This window comes from Salvia hispanica, chromosome 1 (assembly GCF_023119035.1).
Source record: "Salvia hispanica cultivar TCC Black 2014 chromosome 1, UniMelb_Shisp_WGS_1.0, whole genome shotgun sequence".
Lineage (NCBI taxonomy): Eukaryota > Viridiplantae > Streptophyta > Magnoliopsida > Lamiales > Lamiaceae > Salvia > Salvia hispanica.
Genome location: NC_062965.1, coordinates 52,493,281 through 52,513,946, shown reverse-complemented (window position 1 = coordinate 52,513,946; position 20,666 = coordinate 52,493,281). Strand labels below are relative to the sequence as shown.

Sequence of the window (20,666 nt, the reverse complement as noted above, 5' to 3'; positions counted from 1 at the left end):
AATGGGAAATTGGTCCCTAATATCATGAACTTTGCTCAGATTTTGGTTTTTCCCATGAATTTTTAAATTAGTATCATAAATCATGAACTTTCAGATTGGTTTGGTATTTCCCACGGCGGATCAAATGTAAAATCCGGCTAATTTATATAGCATTTTGAATCCTATTTAGTAGCATGCTTATAAGTTGCATGTCATGTTGGCATAACTATTTGGAATATTAAACACAATACTACTTTTATTTGACAAAACAAAACTCTAAAAATAAAGAAAACAAAATAAATTTAATAAAAACACAAAGAATTTAATTAGAAACACTCATCTGTGACGCTACGCTACAAAAATTAAAACACAAAACCTTGTTTCTCTCTTTCACAAACGCTAGGAACACATTTTAGGGAATTTCCTAAAAAAATCTTGGATGAACGGGGAAATACCAAACCAATTTGAAAGTTCATGATTTATGGTACTAATTTGAAAGTTCATGGGAAAAAACAAAATCTGGGCAAAGTTCATGATATTAGGGACCAATTTCCCTAATTAAATTGTAACCAATTTTCAGAAATACAATGTCCATAGTACCTAGAGAGCGTTTTGTAGATCAAGGTAGTTGAGTTGTATTCTTTTCAAACCTTCCCACATTTCGTTGAGTAATTTAATATTTTGCAAAAACTTCGTTCTCACTCTTACTCTTTTTCTTTCATACTTTATTCTTTTTCTTACTTTATACCGAGTACTTTTCATTTTAATCTTTGAATATCAATTCCATAAATTTCGTGTCCAAAAGAAACATATCAAGTACCCTAAGATGGCGGGAGTAACTCTTATATGGCTTTAAGTGTGGCTATAAAGTAATCCACTTTTAATGGGTTAGAGTTAGAGTTCATTCGAGTAACATCGAATACTCGATTCGAAAAAACAGGTATTCGAACCCGAAAATTCCAAAACGTGCACTTGGTACCCGACCTCAAAATATTTTGGATACCTCAGTACCCGATTTGGGTATCCGATCCCTGGAAACCAGGTATCCAAAAACCCGATTTAATTATTATCTGATAGATCTTCTCTCTTTGTTTTTCCACCAGAGCTTCTACACTAGTAGCTTTGGAAGTTGCACCTAGATAGTGGGATGAAAGTACAATGACTCCCTTCATCTTTCTCACTCTCTACTCTATTTGAGTAGATATATTGTCGAAGCTATTTAGAGTCAACATAACATGAAATTTTATCTTTTGCATCAAACATGAATTAAAAATAAGGTAAATTTTCAACTTACTTATCAAATACACCAACTAGTATGTAACTTGCATAAATCAATAGTAATACATATCATAGTCATTCCTAACTAGCTGAATCATGCATAGCCTAATAGTCCTAACAAATGAAAACCTGCCAAAGATACAAAATAGTTGTCATAGACAAAATTAAAAGTAGTGAATGGTCTCACGTTGTGGGAACAATGTTTTGAGTGATACTAAGTCTGGTTTGAAAAAGCAAGCAATGGTCCCTTGACTGAAATTGCCAAAATTACATATTTGAAGAGTTGTGGTTCTGATGTTGTACCAATATAGTCTACCACAGCCATTGTCCATCAAGATTGTATGTCTTCCCAACACTTTGATTGGTAAAGACATTCTCATACCCCTCACAACCTTAGCCATAGGTATCACAAGTTGTAGAATCCAATCTCCTTCTCCCCTCATTATCCATGTTCGAATCCCATCATAATAAACATAATCACATACACACAAACACTCCTCCAACACACACACTCTTCTACAACTACGCTTCTCGGCTTCGGGACAAGGTGGGGCCGGAAAGGTGGTGAAAACCTCGCTTTCAAGATCGAACGAGCAAATATTCTCCCAATTTTGTACCCAGTAAAGCTTCCCGCCCAGGGATGCACATGCATTTCTATGACGGATTTTGGGTGGGCTCGGACCCACCCTCCACTGCCCTGTTCCCAGAGTGTATACTTGGCATCCGTGGTCCCGGACTATCCAGACTAGTTTATATTGCTTGCTTGCTTTGCTCACCCCAAATCCATAATTAACATCGGCACGCTCCACTGGAGGAATGGGGACTCTCGCGCGCTTACGCGCGATCGGATCAATAACTACCTTGAACACGAGGACATTTTTACTATCCTCCGGAGCCGGAGGAATGGTGACTCTCACGCACTCACAAGTGATCGGGTTGCTCACGAAAAGGCCGTGCGAACGAGGGCACCATAGCAAAATCAAACCCTCGACCGACGAGCTATGTGGGAGGGGCTTATACTCTGGCAACGTGTGTGAGGGGCTCATAGTGGTGGTGTTGATTCCATCCTCCCTTAATTCTAAGATTTTGTATGAATGTGAACCTGAAAAGACAATGTCGTATTCGTGTTCATGTTCATGTTCATGGCAGTGGCGAACACACCTTAAGGGACAATGTGTAGATAACTCGTCTATTTCAGAGTTATATAAACTAAAAATAAGCTAAAATGAGTGTTCCATGTATCTTCCCTACCAAACTGTCCCTAAGGGGCTTCAGCCCTATTTTAACTATTTTCTTTCATATAATTTTTAAATTTATGTGATAATTTGCTATGCAAAAGACTAAGTCCAAGATCTGAAGAATCTAAAGATATATAAAATTTATAAAATTAATATAGCCCTTACCAATATATTTTTCTCCGGCGGTGTATACAAAGAAAGTGTCGCATTCGTACTCGGAAAGACAGAACTCGGTGAACTCCCGAGACTCGACCGCGTCACGGCATGCCCGGGACGCAACCTTGGATCGGATAATGCATACAAACGAAAGTCTGGACAGTATATCTATTATGACTTCTTGTGGTAGCTTTCGAAATAAATCAAAACCCTTGATGCGTTTCATCTTTGCTTGATTCCTTCCTTCAACAATTCACCCTTATTAATAGTTATTCACTTATTCAAGTATCGTATCCATCAACAATACACCCTTATTTATAGTAATAATATACCCTACTCTAATCTTTCAACCACACACCCTTATTTATAGTAAATCATGTATTCTATTCAAAAATATATATTCTATTAACTCCCGTAGAAAGTAATAAATCTGATTTGAGATTTCATATATATAAATAATTTTAATCAATCTATGTCTATCCTCATCTAACTACGAAACGATATTTGATCTAATTTGGAGAAGATATTTATAAAATTATGTTATACGTGGAGAAATTAAATTATGTTTGGTTGGCTATAATTAAGACAATTTTATTAAGTTATTTTCTAGTCAAGTTTAATTAGAAACAAGATTGAGTATATTTGTTTTATTTAATTTATTGGCAACTTAAACAATTAAAATTGATTAATAATAATCCAAACTTATTTATTTTAGTAAAAGTAAATGAAATGAAATCAAATAGTGCAAATTTAGCATAATCATTTCAATGCTAACAATATCATTTTAATTTTATTTTTCTAGTTTGGAGTTTCAGCAAAGCATTTCATTGAAAAGGATTCCACAACTGATTCATAAAACTGATTTTTGATGTCTCATGTGCCAGAAAACATTGATTTCAAGGATGTCTCTTGGTGATATGTTCGAGAAGCCTCGTTTGAACAGGTTCAGATGGCGGTCGCAGTGTGCAGACCATCTCCTTCGTCTTCCCAAAATAGACCTGATCCAGCGAGTACCTCAGCTTGCTCTCCATTTCTTCGATCATCTTTCCCATATTACAGAGATGACCCTCTGCAACCGGAAGATCCATATTCATCTGTATGGGGAAAATGACCGAGATGTGGCATGAGAAGCGGATAAATTAATACCAAATCGCCACCATTTGTAGTCCAAGTGGAAAATACCTGTCTTCTGATCGATCCTGACAAGTTGAAGCTGCCTGAGGACTCATCGTTTGTGGTCAACGAGAGCATCACAGAGCTAGTCAAACAATAACGAGCAGTTGCCTCCTCTAGAGGAACCACCTATAAATATGAAAACGTATGAGCATAACTATGACCACATGGAGTCTGTTTCAGAGTCGGATGACATACCTCAATGACATGTATTGCTTCCCAAGATCCTTCTTCTAAATAACCTCTTCTGCCATCTGCAGTCCTCGAGCCATCTTTGAAAGCGAAAATCAATGCATAAGTAGAGGAAGAAGAGTAACAAAAATAAATAAATGGGAGAAAAATTGTCACCTTTTTTTATTAAGAAGCAAGCAACGAAACCTTCGTATTCGTGCTCCCAGATATACACTGATGAAGTACCACCTTCATAGTACCTATTGATTGATTGGTCCACTTAAGCTACTTGAACTCTCAGAGAAAAAAAAAAAAAAAAAGGAAATAGTAACGATGACAATAAAATTATAGATACATAAATATTATACCAACAAATACAACATCACTTCTTAGAGTAGTTAGGAAGCAGTGTAATTCATTATTTTTTGCAAGAAGTTTGTATATAGTTGAATAAATTAAGTAAAAGACCTCACTGGTCACAATAAACCATGAAGACATCATTTGCTTCCACTTCAAGTTTCCTCAGCTCCTGAGATGGATAAACCCCGTCGTCTAGTGGGGGATGGTATTTATTTGACCAAGGTGACCTTCAGGAGCCAAAACAAGAAACAACCGAAATAACCATGTTTCAGTAAGGCTGATTATAAACATAATAAACCATTGGCCCTTGATGATGTTATTTCACAAGAATTAAAGGAAGCATACACTATTGCGTGTGCGGCATACCTATAAGAATCTGCATCTCGGTTATATTCGCATAATATGAACTCCTTCCCACTATCAACATCACATAAAACCTGAGGAACAACATTATGTTTAGCAAAATAACCTAGTAAAAAATAACTTTGTTTGCAGTAAAGATCACAGTAAGGTCATAGTACTTTGCATAAAGAGAAGTCTGCTTGTAAAAAGTACAATGAAGACCAAATTTAAATGCACGACATGCAGTTCAGATCATGCCAAATAAGAGACTAATCATCTTCCTATCCATCGGTATATAGGATTGCAACAAACCAAGAAAAAAAAGTAATAACAAGCAGAATATATGTATGAAATGATCCTGATACCCCAGATGTTCTTCATCCCTACGGACCTACTACAGCTATGGCTCAAAACTCCTTCACGAATCAACATCATCAAATAAAGCAAAAAATCCCACAGCAATTCATAAATCAAAAGATAACAAACACGAGAATCAATTCATTTTGAGCTATTTATGACAAAATCGAAGATACAGCCAGCATGTTATTATGAAAATGGAATTAATTGTCTCGGTTCATGAGTCCAATTTCAGAACCTAGACTTAGAGAAGAAACCATAAAAAAATTACACAATTACTGATTAGGAACTCAAAATCCAATGTACAGCTGAATTATACATCGCCACAACAATTCCGCCAACAATACCACTATTTTCCCCAAAAAATTGCAGAAAAAAACTGAGAATACAAAATCCAATTGCCACGGAAAAAAAAGTGATCTTCAAAATTCAAATCGCATAACCTATTAATCTCTGATAAAATTCTCAATCTAGACGATTTCGAGCATACGCACACATATATATACATATATTCTTGTAATTCAATCGAATTAATCCAATTAAACTTGTACGAGGCATTGCAACGATTTCACCTGAAGAGGCTGGTCAACTTGAGAGAGGAGATCGGAGGAATGATGCGGTAAAAGGCTCAACAATGCCGTTAGCGCCGCTTCCGAATGCTTGGGCGGAATTCTTCGCATCAATCCCATTGCTGCCTCCATTATGAGCTCTTTCGCTTCTTCCTTTTCAGATCAATTTAATGTGGAGTAATATTTGTTTGAGAGAAAATGATTTTAAAATGTCATTTTTAGCTTTTCCTATGATTGCGCTATGGAACTAATTTATAGCTAAAAAAATGAGACACTATTTTATTTTGGCTAAATATAGTAAATATGGAAATAAATTTAAAGATTCATGATTTTTAATTGTGTATTAGTATAACATTATTTGCCACAAATGTCATGTTTTCATTTGGTTCAAAGTTGTTTTAGTTACAATAAGGATACTTAGTGACATAAGTTTACTGATGTTCGTAAACTTTCTTTCTAAGTTTACTGATGAAATTTCATGTTCACGATACTATTATGTCATCCATTGATTCAAATGTTAGAGGAATATTTTTTGTCTATGGTTATAGAGGTACTGGTAAAACTTTCATATGGAGGTCTTTATAAGTCGGGATTCGTTCGAGGGGTGAAATTGTTTTAAATGTAGTATCCAGTGGCATAGCTTCTTTGTTGTTGCCTGGAGGTAGAACAGCTCATTCTCGCTTTAAGATTCCCATCATTGTTGATGAAGATTCCATGTGCAACATAAAACCTGGGAGTGCGCTTGCTGAACTCATTGTTAGAGCTAAGCTTATCATATGGGATGAAGCTCCGATGGTTCATAAACATGTGATTGAAGCTGTCGACAGGATCTTTAGAGATATCATGTGTGTATGTGACGAGGGCAGTATGCAGAAACCATTTGGTGGAAAAACTATTGTTTTTGGTGGTGACTTTAGCCAAATCTTGCTTGTTGTTCCAAAGGGTAGTAGGCAAGATGTTGTGAATGTTGTTATCAACTCTTCTTACCTTTGGAAGTATTGTACGGTTTTGAGGCTTACGAAAAATATGAGACTGTTGAGTGTTGCATCATGTGATGAAGCGGAACGTTTGAAGGAATTTTCTTCTTGGGTTGCTTCAGTAGGGGATGGTGTTCTTGGTGGTCCAAATGACGGTGAAGTGACTATTGGTCTTCCTTCTGACATTGTTTTGTCTGATTCTGGTGATCCTTTGAAAACAATTGTTTCCAATATGAATCATGATGAGTTGAGCGGTTGTTTGTGTCATCGTGCTATACTTGCTCCTACGTTGGAGATTGTTGACGAGGTTAATCAATTCATGATGTCGTTGGATCAGTCCGAAGGTCGTCTTTATTTGAGCTCTGATAGTATTGCTAACTCAGATTCGACATCGGGTAGTTCAGCTGCGCTACGTTCAGTTGAGTTTTTGAACAACTTGAAGTGTTCAGGTACACCTAATCATGAATTGTTGCTGAAAGTTGGTACTCATGTTATGCTCCTAAGGATTATAGATCACTCGAACAGATTATGTAATGGCACAAGATTGTTGATTACACGATTAGGTGATTATGTTCTGGAGGCTAAAGTGTTGGCTGGTCATAATGTTGGGCATAAAGTTTTGATCCCTCGAATGTCTTTCCTTATGATCCAAGGTTGCCGTTCAAATTACAATGACGGCAATCCCTGTGGCTGTATCGTATGCAATGACCATTAACAAAAGTCAAGGTCAATCTTTGGCTCATGTTGGATTATTCCTACGGAAACCAGTATTCAGTCATGGACAGTTGTATGTTACTATATCTCGAGTCACGAGTTGCGCAGGTCTGAAGATTTTGGCATGTAAAGACGAGGATGATGATAGTAGGGGTGATTCGACTGTTAATGTTGTTTACAAAGAGGTTTTCCAAAATTTATGAACTAATATTGTTTTGTATATAATATTTTGTTGAGTTGTTTGTCTTTTGCTATATAGTCTGTTGTTAATTTTTTTTGCATATGGTTTATATTCTTATCTGTTTTATATATTTATTTATACTTCTAATTTCTTTTTCATCAGACCTCACGCAATTTTATCTTTATTTACACATATTTTAAACGTCTTATGTCTCGTGCATAGCACGGGTGTTGACACTAGTTTATAGCTATAAAATGAGACACTATTTTATTTTGGCCAAATATAGTAAATATGGAAATAAATTTAAAGATTCATGATTTGTAATTGTGTATTAGTATAACATTATTTGCCACAAATGTCATGTTTACATTTGTTTCAAAGTTGATTTAGTTACAATTGGGATACTTAGTGACATAAGTTGATATGGATACGAAGAGGAAAAAGTTCAAACTTATCGATAAGTTTAATCTTAATTTTACCGAATTATTGTAGCATCATAATTCACTAGTCTTCTTGAAATAGCTCTTGTAGATGAAAATGAATGTCGAATTATTCAAAAAATAAAAAAATAAAAAAAAATCATTGGATTGAGTTGAAGCCTTGCCAGTGGAGGTAACACATTCTTTTTTTTTTTTAGTCCATTAAAATTAAAATTTATCATGCCATTCATTTATAGTCTATTTCATTTTATCAAACATTTTGTATACTTAAACTTTTCAATAATCTCTATATGAAATACTTTGTGTGCTTGCTATCTTTTTTGCTCTCACCAATCCTCGTGTTCCATTTTATTAGTATTATCATGATTAGAATGGAATTAAATATAAATTCTAAATATTGTATAAATTATAAATTATGATTTAGACCGTCAGAAAATGTCAACAGATTACAAAATATTAGCAACAGAAAATATCAACATAGTGTACGATTGATGCTATGTTGATATTGTGTTGACATTTTCTATAACTACTATTTTATCATCTGTTGACATTTTTTAACGGTCAAGATCATAGTTTATAGTTTGTACAATATTTAGAGTTTGCATTTTATTAATACTCCATTACTATTATACATAAATATGTTCAATCTAACATTTTCAAGAGTTGGTATAATTAGGGTGTCTAAAATTATTTGGAATCAAGGTTCCACGAGACTAGTTATCATAGTAATGATCTGAAAATGCAATTATACTAAAAAAGAAAATTTCAATAACTAAATTTAAAAAGAATATGAGTATATAACTATACTAAATTTATTTTGAACATAATAAAAACTATACTATAAATATTTCAACAATTGCCCCAATTTCTCTCGACTCTGGAATGAGTTGAACTGAATCTTCTTCAACAATCCAATTTCCCCCTAAAAAAATCACTGCAATTTCTGCTATCGCAGCAATGGCAGAAACGCAAATTCTCGACGGAAAATCAGGTATACGAGCCTCAATTTTCGAGGAAGACTCTCGAAACAGCGCTCTCTTTCTGGAACTGAAGCACAGCTGCGTGCAGCTGCTGGACCTCCTTCGGAACCCCGACGCTGATCCCTCCTTTCTCTCCCATCTCCTCCACCTACTCCAGAACTCCTCCGCGCTCTCTCTCCAGCCGCTTTTCGAGTATGCCTTCGCTTCTCTAATTCGTCTAATTGGCTAATGATAGGTTATTTGTTTCAGTTGAATTTTATGATATTTCATTTGCTGGAACTTTAACAGAGGAACTAGTGAATTAACGTGCTAAAACATGTGGAGATGATAGGTTAATTCATTATCGAGATACTATTGTGTTTGCTTATTGAATGCTTAATGTGCAGATGATCCGTTGTTTATCTAATTTTTTGTATTTTTTTCTCAGCTTTATTTTGTTCCCGTTGCTGCTTCTGTTCGACGCATCAGTCGAATGTAGGTCGTCGATGAAAATTGATTCCAAAGATGATTCTCTAGTATCTAGCACCTTACGGGTGGAACATAAAGTGAGTGACTCGGTGGCGGAGGGCGTGGTTCTCTGCTTGGAGGAAGTGTTGAAGAAGTGCCAATTAGGATCTATTGATCAGGTACCTAAAGCTAGAGGGGAATTTTAATATGACATACTATATGTTTTCACCGTTGCGGACTTACACTGCACAGATAGTTGGTTCTTTATATTTCCACATTGCCATTATTTGCATTCTTAGGCATAGTTTTAAACTTATTGCATAATACTTATAGAGGATTATCTATTCTAAATATATAAGTCATTCTAGATGCAAGATATAATCAAAGAACTTTGCTTTTCAGTGCTTGTAGTTGCCAGTATTAATTTTGGGATTTTAGTATTTACCTTAGAATTCGATCCTTTGACATTCAGTTCAACTTATTTTTCTCATGCCATATATTTAGGAAAAGTTGTTTGTGTTGTCCATCGAAGTTGTTCTCATAATGATTTCTATACTGCGTAGATGGTTGTTATACTGAAGAAATTGACACTTGGAGCTATGCTTTCTCCATTGGAAGCTTCAGAAGAATTTCGTGAAGGAGTGATAAGGTGCTTCAGGGCCGTGTTGCTGAATTTGTGTCCTTGTTCAGATGATTCATGTCCTTGCAAGCGAATAAGTAATAGGCCTATTCTTCCAGATGAAAAAGAATGGCAATTTTCAGGACATATTTCCGTTTCAAAAGAGTGTCCATTAGCATTTCTTCAGTCTCAACCTGCTTCTGCAGCGATTGGACACTGGCTGTCTCTTATGCTCAAGGCATGTATATGTCCTCATAGATGAGTTTCTATAAGAGAAATAGTGATTAAGCAGGTTGTCCTTTTGATCATGTGGCATGATTCTATGTCTAACTAGATGTCTACTTGAAGGCTGCAGATATTGAGGTCACACGAGGTCATCGAGGCAGTTCTAGGCTTCGAGTTGAAGCTTTGATAACACTTCGAGTGCTAATTGCAAAGGTGACTTATTATTCTTTTCTTTACTGTGCTATTTAGTAATATAAGGCATGCACATATGTACAGCCTGCCAAACATATTGAGGGACTTTATTTGGAAAGATTCGCACATTTTCGAAGTTTCAAAATGTTACTCATCAGGAAATAAGAAGCTGTAGTGTATAATTTTGTGTCGACCTTGCAGGTTGGATCGGCAGATGCCTTGGCTTTTTATTTACCAGGCGTTGTAAGTCAACTGGGGAAGGTGTTGCACACATCAAGATCTATGATTAGTGGTGCCGCAGGAAGTACAAAAGCCTTGGATCAGGCAGTTAGAGCATTGGCTGAATACCTTGTTGTGGTTCTCGATGATGGCGTTTCTACACCTCATGGTGCCCAGGTGGAGGACATTTCTGGCTTCTCATCAACTAAAGAGAAACCACTTTCTTCATTCCTAGAGGAACTCCGTCACCTACCTGCTCAAAAAACAACTCAGGGTGATATCAGAGATTCTACTGAATCCATAGAGAAAGGCAGCATAATATCCGTAGGAGATAATGTGCAGGGCGCTGTTGACCTTAACGCTCGATCACTGCATGTAAACCGTACAGAGGAGTGGTTAACAAATACTGCTGCTCATGTTAATAAACTTTTATCTGCAACATTTCCTCTTGTAAGATTAACATGTCTGTTTTCTAGCATAGTTTATAGTACTGTGTTATGTTGCCTGTTACTGTACTTATTTGGAACTCCTTTTCTTTCCTCTTGCAGCTTTGTGTTCATCCTAGCAAAAATGTGAGACTAGGACTTTTGGCTTCTCTACAGGGGCTCTTATGTAAATGCAATTACACATTGAAAGAAAGCAGATTAACACTTCTGGTGAGCTAGAACCTAGAATGTTAACAAATCACCCTTTTATGTGCTTTTGGCAATGTCCTGGCATTCTCGAATTGATAACAACGTAGAGATAAATATTTGAACAGTTAGTTTCAAGAACGCGATTGACCTTCCCCATCTGTTTGGCTCAAGAGTTCAACGAGCCAATGGTTGTTCTAAGCTCTACAGTTGTTTAGTGCACTGCTCCTCTCGAGCCATATATACCCAATAATTCCCATTATGGAGTGAACATTAGAATCGCGCGAGACTTGAAAAGAGAGATGTTATCCTCTACTCCATTCTGCTCCTCTTAGTGCCGTTTTGGTACCAGCCAGTTTTTTTTTGTGTGTGGCGTCAAAATGTTTGAGCATACCAATGACCTAGCTATGAGATGTCTTTAGGGTTTTGCCTATTAGGTGCAGTTCTGTATGATTAACCTCTTATGATGAATCACTTCACTCTATCTAAATAATCAAATTCTCTTTTTCTTTGTTAGCATCTGTGGTATAAAAATATGAGCTGGTTTTTGTGCAGGAATGCTTGTGTGTGTTGGTTTGTGATGATCTTGGAGATGTGTCTTCATCAGCCCAGGCCTTTTTTGGACTTCTGGTTTCATCGAAAGAAAAGCATCAAACAAAACATGAGATTGTTGAACTTTTTAGCAGGTAAGTAAATTTCATTGTATTATGTTGTTTTTGTCGTGAAACCTTGAATTGACTATAACTTTGTTTACGCACACATACATACAGGTTGATTGAAAAACTTCCTCAAGTGGTACTGGGTAATGAGGAGTCACTTGCACTATCACATGCCCGAAAGTTGCTAGCAATTACATATTTCGGTGGTCCCAAACTTGTCGCAGACTACCTTCTTCTTTCCCCTGTAGGCTTTCCATTTAACTCTTGTTTAGCTTTGTAAAGGGCACCTAAGACTTAGATATCTCAGTTCCCGAAATCTCATCCTTGTTTGGTGGCCTTATATTACTTGACTTCTTCTAGGTGACAGCTGCCCGTTTCTTGGATGTGTTTGCGCTCTGTCTAAGTCAAAACACTGTTTATGCTGGTTCACTCAACAAGCTTGCAGCAGCAAGACCCACATCATCCGGCTTCATGCATTCAATAGCTGAGATCCAGGCCGTTACTAGTGCTGAAGGTTCTCGGGGATCAGGTTTCCAGAATAGGAAAATTTCAAATGTATACGAACATGGAAATAATGAATATAAGCTGCCTAGCATTCCACCTTGGTTGACCAATATGGATAGTCAGAAGCTGTACCAGACTCTTTCAGGAATCCTGAGGCTAGTCAGTCTATATGTACTCACAGGTGGTTTATTTAGGTGTTTTTTCCAACTAATATTTGTGCTCACAACTTCATGCAATTGATAAGGTTATTTTATTTCAGACTCTCGAAGTCAGGGTTCGTACTCTGGTTTAATTGATATTCTCCTTGAACACTTCCATAAACTGATATCTGAGCTGCGACTGAAAGAACTCCATAAGGAAAGCTGGCAGTCTTGGTATAAAAGAACGGCGTCAGGGCATTTGGTGCGGCAAGCTAGTACTGCTGCATGCATCCTCAATGAAATGATTTTTGGGCTGTCTGACCAGGCCATGACATCTTTAAATGGAATGTTCGGTCATCGTCTACACCATACAAGTAATGGTGTTGATGATGCTTTGGTAGAAAATCATGCTCAGGAGAGGTACCAGAAGTCTAGTGCCAGGGCTTATTTGATTGATTGCATCGGTAGTATCCTACATGAATATTTATCACCTGAAGTCTGGGATCTCCCACTTGGACTATCAGCTTCTCCCTCTGGAGAAGGCGACGTAAATATGCATTTTTTCAGTGACAATGCAATGCTGCAGCAGGTTTCTTTGACTTAAAATTTGCTTAGGGTTTAGCCATTTATATGCAATACAGATTTGTGCAATGTAACACTGATATTGTACACATTTCCCCATATCAGGTCATTATTGAAGGAATAGGCATATTCAATATTTGCCTGGGCAAAGAATTTTCATCGTGTGGATTTCTTCACTCCTCTCTCTATATGTTACTTGAAAATATCATATGCTCAGATTTTCAAGTCAGGAGGGCTGCTGATACTGTCCTACATGTTATCTCTGCTACACACAACTGTCCAACTGTGAGTATTCGTTATGCAGTTTCTTATGTAAGCATTTGAATCTACAAGTATTACTATAACTGCATACAATTGGTTCAGGTGGGCCACTTGGTTGTCGACAACTCAGATTATGTGATTGACTCCGTATGTAGGCAACTGCGACATCTAGATTGTAATCCTCACGTGCCTAATGTTCTCTCCGCCGTGCTCTCTTATGTTGGGATAGCTGACAAAATATTGCCACTGTTGGAGGAGCCGGTACGAGTTTAATGTCTTCCGGATGTTAATTGTTAAAAATTGTTGGCAATCCTGATAACCTGATGTTTTTGACTTGTATAGATGCATACAGTCTCCATGGAGCTTGAAATTCTTGGGAGGCATCATCACCCTAATTTGACTGTCCCCTTCTTAAAGGTTAGTTTTAGGAAGCACTTCCGTAATATCTTTAGTTGATAGTCTTAAGTTCTTAATTTTTCTTTGTTTAGGCCGTAGCAGAAATAGCCAAAGCCTCTAAACGGGAGGCTGGTGAGCTTTCCGGTCAATTAGAGTTGTACAAGAATGATGTCAATTCAAAAATGTTGAATGAAGAGAAAAGAACAGGAAATAATGTTCGGCATTCAGGATCAAATGCTAATAATATTGACTCCGGTGAGTACTTCTCATTTAGTCATATGTTAAATTCTTATGTGTTTTTTGACATTGTATTTTCATGGCTCAGTATTGGTGCAGATTAGATATATCAGTAACATATGATGCTTTAAGCCTATAACCTCTCTGGTTGAGCTCTATGAAACTATTGATTAATGTGAGAACTAGAAGGCGGCCACATTTCACTTGATTTTGGTTTTCTTTTCCATCAACCGAGAACATAAAAGATCTTCATGATATAGCCTTCATAATAGGAAGCTTTTCAGTTTTGATATCTCTGATTTTACTGTCATAGTCTTGACTTGTGTGGACTTTTTGTCGTTCTGCAATAAGAATATCTGTTTGCCAAGATATCTGAAACTAGTATAATATCTGAAATATCTGGAGATGATTGGTACGAAGATATGAACTAGAAGGTTATAAAGAAATAATGAATTCCAACTCTAGATGCAGAACAGCAGTCTGACTCAAAGCTGTTTCTGGAGCATCGAAACAGATGATGTTCAATATTTAGTTTTGCAGTTAACAGGAAACTTGGCTTACTCACCTTTGTCCATTTTTCCCCAGAAATAGATGAGGAAGGATGCGCCATTGAATGGGAGTCTGTCGTATTCAAGTTTAACGATTCAAAAAGATATCGGCGTATAGTTGGATCTATTGCAGGATCATGCATTGTTGCTGTTACTCCACTAATTGCTTCTGCTGATGCAGCAGCATGCTTGACAGCTCTGGATATAGTTGAGGTCACTTTCATTTCCACATTTTACCATGTTGTGCCTGATAAATATTCCCAATAATTCTCGAAAATCGGACTATAGGTTTTTATTTTTGAATAAATTCAACTGAATCTTTGTCATACCTTGGTTTTCTTTTAGGATGGTATTACCACACTTGTCAAAGTGGAAGAAGCCTACAAGCACGAGAGTGAGACGAAAGAAGCAATCGAACAAGTCATTCAGTCATGTTCGTTATACCATCTTCTCGACACTCTCGGTGCTGCTGAGGATGAAGCTTCAGAGAATAGATCACTTCCTGCAATGAACAAAATCTGGCCTTTCTTGATTACCTGTTTTCGGAATAAGAATCTAGTGGTAAGAAAAAGAGCAGTTTCATAGTGAAATCTTTACGATCTAAGGGCCGAAAACGGTTCTTATTATGTTCTGTCTCGCTCCACAGGCCATCCGAAGATGCTGTCGCACGATCAGCACCGTAGTGCAAATCTGCGGTGGGGAGTTCTTCGCTCGTCGCTTCCACACCGACGGCGTCCACATCTGGAGACTCCTAAGCACGTCGCCGTTTCAAAAGAAAACCCGCTCCAAGGAAGAACGAACCCCCCTCCAACTCCCTTACAGGAGGAGCCTCACATCTTCCGAAGATTCGCCTGCCGAGCTATCAACCCTGAAAGTCCAGGTAGCGATCCTCGACATGATCGCAGACCTAGCTCGGAGCAAAAGAAGCGCTCCGGCACTGGAGCCGGTCCTCAAGAAGGTCAGCGGCGTCGTGGTCGGGATGGTGTGCAGCGGCGTCAAGGGCCTTCAGGACGCTTGCATTAACGCCCTCGCGGCGCTGGCATCCATCGACCCTGACCTGATATGGCTGCTTCTTGCCGACGTGTACTACTCGCGGGCGAAAAGCCCGCCTCCGCCCCCGTCCGGCGAGTTCCCCGAGATCTCTGAGGTGTTGCCTCCGCCACCATCGCTCAAAGACTACTTGTACGTGTTGTATGCAGGTCAGAGCTATGGATTCGATGTTGATTTTGCCGCTGTGGAAACTGCCTTAGATAAATTAAACTCTATTGTTTTTACATCGCAAATGTACAAATAATTGTTTTTTGGTTAAATTTCTGGTTTTGTACTAGAATAAGGGCTTCATTATATTTACATTTTTAGGTTGTGTTTTGTTTTGTAGTACTCCCTCCGTCCCGCTTTAGCAGTCCCATTGACTCTTCTGCCATCTTTTTGTACATTTAGCAGAAAGATGACAGAAAAATTAATGGGACTGCTAAAGCGGGACAGAGAGAGTATTATAATGTATTTAAATATTCCCGAGTAGAGAAAAACAACCCCCAATTCAAATTATCTACATATATATACTTTCAAAACACTTTGCCTCAAAACTAAACCTCTATTCCACACTCCAACTACCCTTCCCTCCCCATCTCCAGCATACCTAAAAATGTCAACACCTCCGATCAAATTCGGAATCCTCGGCTGCGCGACGATCGCCCGCAAGGTCTCCCGCGCCATCGCCCTCTCCGGAAACGCATCCATCTCTGCCATCGGCAGCCGATCGGCCGAGAAGGCTGCCGAGTTCGCGCGGGAGAACGCCTTCCCGGAGACGGCCAGATCCTACGGCTCGTACGACGCCGTTCTGGATGATCCGGACGTGGACGCGGTGTACGTGCCGCTGCCGACGAGCCTGCACGTGCAGTGGGGCGTGCTGGCGGCCCGGAAGGGGAAGCACGTGCTGCTGGAGAAGCCCGTGGCGCTCAGCGTGGCGGAGCTGGATGTGATACTGGCGGAGTGCGAATCGAGTGGGGTGCAGTTCATGGACGCTACCATGTGGATGCACCACCCCCGGACCCACCGGATGAAGGACTTCCTCTCCGATTCTTCCTCCTTTGGCCACCTCAAATCAGTACGTTTCATTTTTTGCATTTTTAATTCACCAAAATATCGGTTTTTTTTTCCTATTTTGGAATAGTCATATAAACACAAAATAACTGTTTTTTTTATTGGAAAATTGGTCTCTAAAACCATGAAGTTTGCCCAAAATTTGGTATTTCCTATGAACTTTGAAATTGATATATAATATCACGAACTTTGCATTTTGTTTGGTATTTCCCAAACTCACTCAAATAAGATATTTTCATCAAAATCTTATTTAACATAGGCAACCGTGATATGTTATATAATATTTGAAACCACTTTTTAATTTCATAACATGTAGCATAAAAAGTCACGTTGAAAACCACGTTGATTTAATTGTGTCAAGTATGATAAAAGCCTCGTAAGTTAGTCAAATATAGTAATAAACATGCCATGGGAAATACCAAACAAAATGCAAAGTTCGTGATATTATATACTAATTTCAAAGTTCATGGGAAATACCAAATTTTGGGCAAAGTTCATGGTTTTAGAGACCAATTTCCCTTTTTTATTATTAAAGTATTGTTTTGAGCTTAATTTACATGAATAGACTTAATTCACAGCCATTATAGAAAAATGTGGTTAATTTACTACTCCTACTATTATTCCGTAATTTTGACATCTTTAATCATTTTAGCGGTAAATTTGAGTGGAATGACATCGTTTTATCTTCAATTTAGGATAAAATTTTTGTAATTTAGGATGAAATTTGCAGTGCTTCTACTTCTAGCAATGTACTAATTTCTAGTGTTTCTAGATTTATAGAGGCTAATCTCTGTTGTATTAGTAAATTAGAATTAAAAAAATAAGTAAAGTATAAAATAAGATCGTGACAGAGTTCGTCTTTTAATTGATGTTTGTGACTTACGTGTTTGGATTAAATTGGGAACTTACTTTTCAAATTTAAATAAGACAGTTGGTTACGTGATTTAGAGGAACTTCTCATAATTTCAATATCGTTATCGAAATTTCGTGTCAAAATAGGAAGTGGACTATATTTTTGAGGCATTATTGTGTTAGTTGAGAATTTGATTTTTTTTCCCCATATTTTCCCCCTGTTTTCCTACTCTAGTCCACTTATTGCTAATTTGTAGTAGTAATAAAATGCGTGATATTAATTGATTCCGTATCTCTTTTATTAGTACTTTATTATTTTTGTTTTGAACTGTTTCATTAATAATATTGTAGCTTTTTCACTCGTTACTTTTAGCTCCGAGCATTCCTCTTCGTGTAAAAAAAAACATATTTCAATTTTCAAACATAAATAAGGAGTGTATTATTTTTCAATAGGTGGAGAGTAAATTTATATTTCCGGCGGGCAAGGATTTTTTAGAAAACAACATTCGTGTTAAGCCGGATCTCGATGCCCTAGGCGTTCTCGGTGATGCAGGATGGTACTGCATTCGATCGATCCTGTGGGCCGCCGATTACGAGCTACCTAAGTCCGTAATCGCTTCACCCGACGCGGTCCTGAACAATGCCGGCATCATCTTGTCTTGCAGTGCTAAACTGCAATGGCAAGATGGCAGGGCCGGGACCTTCCGTTGCTCGTTCCTAGGTGACCGAAACATGGACCTGACAATAGCTGGAACGGAGGGCACTTTGTCCGTTCGCGACTATGTGGGCCCATTCGAGGAGAAAAAGGCTAGTTTCACCACGGTCGTGAAATCGGGTGCGACGTTAGAATCTCGTGAGCATGTCGTTACGACGGAGCTTCCTCAGGAGGCTCTCATGGTGAGGGAGTTTTCTAGGTTGGTTGGGAGCATCAAATTTGAAGGAGCCAAACCGGAGAAAGAATGGCCAACTCTTAGTAGGAAGACTCAAGCTGTGGTGGATGCGGTGAAGGTGTCTATTGATAGGGGTTATGAAATTGTTGAGGTTGTGTATTAGAATGGTTTAGGCGTTCGTGTTTGTGTCGGTGTTCGTAACACTATAGACTATATGTGAGGTGTATTAATAAAGTGACACATTGCTTGAATGGGTGTCTACTTTGCTAAATTTTCTTTACTTTTATATTACCTCAGTCTTTTAAAAATTGAAACTTTTGAAATAACATAAGGTTTTAATGTCCTATTGATAAATTAAAAATAGTTGAAGTATTGTTAGTGAAGAATGAGTCCTGAGAAAAATATTTTAAAATAAAAAAATTTAATTTTAAGGAACAAACCAAAATGAAAATAGTTAATAGTGGAGTAGTATTATTACTCCCTCCGTTGAAAAATAAAATAGACACATTTTGTCATATTTGGATATCCACAAAAAATAGTCTCATAAATTACCCATTATACTTTATCCATTTTTTGTCCTCACTCCCATACTTTGTCTATTTTTTTCTATATCTTTTTTACTTTGTCTATAATATATACTACCTCCGTCCCTCAAATTTTGACACAGTTTACCATTTCGGTCCGTCCTTGAAAGTTTGACACACTTTACTTTTTACCATTTTTGATAGTGGACCACATATTCCACTAACTCATTTATACACACATTTTATTATAAAACTAATACTTTAAAAGTAGGATCCACATCCATCAACTTTTTCAACACACTTTCCATTACATTTCTTAAAACCCGTGCCGGGTCAAACCGTGTTAAAATTTGGGGGACGGAGGTAGTAATAAGTATAATAAATTTGATTTTGAAGCTATGCATGTAATTTGTTTGCGGCTTTTTTCAGTAATTTTTGTTAGTTTTTTCATATTCAATTATTTTATGGATTTTCACACACTAGTAATTTTTATTGATTTTTCACTAGTAATTTTATACTACCTTCGTCCACCAAGATTTGTCTCATTTTTCCATTTCCTTCCGTCCCCCAAAATTTGTCCCATTTCACTTTTACCATTTTTGGTAGTAGACCTCATATTTCACTAACTCATTCCTACTTACATTTTATTATAAAACTAATATATAAAAGTAGAACCCACAATCCACTAACTTTTTCAACTCACTTTCCATTACATTTCTTAAAACCCGTATCGGGTCAAAGTGGAACAAATTTTGATGGACGGAGGTAGTATATATATATCACTTCAATTTATAATCATAAAAAATGATTTTATGATTTAAGAAAATAAAATAATGTTTTAATTTCATACATATTTTATAATATTATATGATTATAAAAATAAATTTTAATGTGATTCTCTTTACTATAAAAAATTTATAATAGAAAATAGCATTTGATTTAATAAATATCAAAATATATCATATGATCTATAAATATATAAAGCCACAATTTTAGCTATTCACTTTTTCTGCCAAACTTAATAAAAAAATACCCAAATTGTTTGGAGTTGTCATTTAACATATGTCAAATAGATACAAAGTAATTGCCCACAAACTACTAAAAACATTGGATAATAATACACATTACAAAGCTGCCAATTTTACATATTGAGTAATAGAGATAATAGTAGTATTATAGAAACATTTAGTTTCAATCTTCAGCCATGTGCTTTGAATCAATATAATGTCAATCAACCTGAACAATTTCACTTTAGGGGCTTGTTTATGAAATAAGCCTATCAGAAATTTACTCAAGGCTGAAATGAATTTATTAAAATTAAAATCCATTCAAAATGGAGGTAAAATAACTAAAACTTTGCCTATAAATACCAGCTCTCTTAAACGAGGGTGTGCATGTTAGAGTTTGTATACTAGAAATCACGTTTCGAGTGATTGAATACTGTAAAACTCTTATTTTATTTTCCAAGGAATAAAACAGATTATTTTTGTCATAATGTTGTTATGTTTTATATTTAATGGATGTTAATGCATGTTTAAATGTATAAGTTAACTTAACAAAGTCTAAGTCTTTGTTTTAGTAGACCGGTTGTGGACGTCGTCCACTTTAAGGTAATACGGTCAGTTCTAAACAAAGAAAAATATGAATTTCACAACCTAGATGGAATTAGACTAACCATCGAGAAAGGTTGCAATGTCAGTCCGCATATTTCTAAGCCTTAC

At 36.9% G+C, this 20,666-nt stretch overlaps 5 protein-coding genes across 7 annotated transcripts; 3 read left to right on the top strand and 2 right to left on the bottom strand.

The window, feature by feature from the left end:
- Positions 1-1,366: 1,366 nt before the first annotated feature.
- Positions 1,367-2,877, bottom strand: LOC125200515. Its single transcript, XM_048098152.1, has 2 exons — positions 2,661-2,877; positions 1,367-2,359 (listed from the first exon to the last, which is right to left on the bottom strand). The coding sequence occupies exons 1-2, from the start codon at positions 2,875-2,877 to the stop codon at positions 1,422-1,424; spliced, it is 1,155 nt and encodes a 384-aa protein (XP_047954109.1). The 3' UTR covers positions 1,367-1,421.
- A 601-nt stretch (positions 2,878-3,478) lies between these two features.
- LOC125201541 (probable F-actin-capping protein subunit beta) lies at positions 3,479-5,826 on the bottom strand. Its single transcript, XM_048099702.1, has 7 exons — positions 5,627-5,826; positions 4,722-4,792; positions 4,469-4,582; positions 4,173-4,255; positions 4,023-4,096; positions 3,834-3,953; positions 3,479-3,745 (listed from the first exon to the last, which is right to left on the bottom strand). Exons 1-7 carry the CDS (start codon positions 5,753-5,755, stop codon positions 3,548-3,550), a joined length of 789 nt encoding a protein of 262 aa, XP_047955659.1. The 5' UTR covers positions 5,756-5,826; the 3' UTR covers positions 3,479-3,547.
- Positions 5,827-6,118: 292 nt separating this feature from the next.
- On the top strand, positions 6,119-7,517 carry LOC125200514. The gene is made up of 4 exons (XM_048098151.1): positions 6,119-6,173; positions 6,249-7,049; positions 7,164-7,253; positions 7,369-7,517. The coding sequence occupies exons 1-4, from the start codon at positions 6,119-6,121 to the stop codon at positions 7,515-7,517; spliced, it is 1,095 nt and encodes a 364-aa protein (XP_047954108.1).
- A 1,285-nt stretch (positions 7,518-8,802) lies between these two features.
- On the top strand, positions 8,803-15,939 carry LOC125221733 (TELO2-interacting protein 1 homolog). 3 transcript variants are annotated; one of them, XM_048123954.1, is made up of 17 exons: positions 8,803-9,107; positions 9,343-9,541; positions 9,926-10,219; positions 10,330-10,419; positions 10,600-11,067; positions 11,166-11,273; positions 11,805-11,935; positions 12,020-12,152; positions 12,269-12,593; positions 12,672-13,141; positions 13,240-13,419; positions 13,498-13,656; positions 13,738-13,812; positions 13,884-14,046; positions 14,614-14,789; positions 14,922-15,137; positions 15,223-15,939. In XM_048123954.1, exons 1-17 carry the CDS (start codon positions 8,893-8,895, stop codon positions 15,868-15,870), a joined length of 4,050 nt encoding a protein of 1,349 aa, XP_047979911.1. In that variant the 5' UTR covers positions 8,803-8,892; the 3' UTR covers positions 15,871-15,939. The 3 variants fall into 3 exon arrangements, with proteins under 3 accessions (XP_047979911.1, XP_047979920.1, XP_047979927.1); XM_048123963.1 differs by having other exon boundaries at positions 9,065-9,107; positions 9,384-9,541; XM_048123970.1 differs by lacking the exons at positions 8,803-9,107; positions 9,343-9,541 and having other exon boundaries at positions 9,974-10,219; positions 10,337-10,419.
- Positions 15,940-16,115: 176 nt separating this feature from the next.
- Positions 16,116-18,672, top strand: LOC125221752 (uncharacterized oxidoreductase At4g09670-like). Its single transcript, XM_048123983.1, has 2 exons — positions 16,116-16,683; positions 17,985-18,672. The coding sequence occupies exons 1-2, from the start codon at positions 16,222-16,224 to the stop codon at positions 18,582-18,584; spliced, it is 1,062 nt and encodes a 353-aa protein (XP_047979940.1). The 5' UTR covers positions 16,116-16,221; the 3' UTR covers positions 18,585-18,672.
- The last annotated feature ends 1,994 nt before the right edge of the window (positions 18,673-20,666 follow it).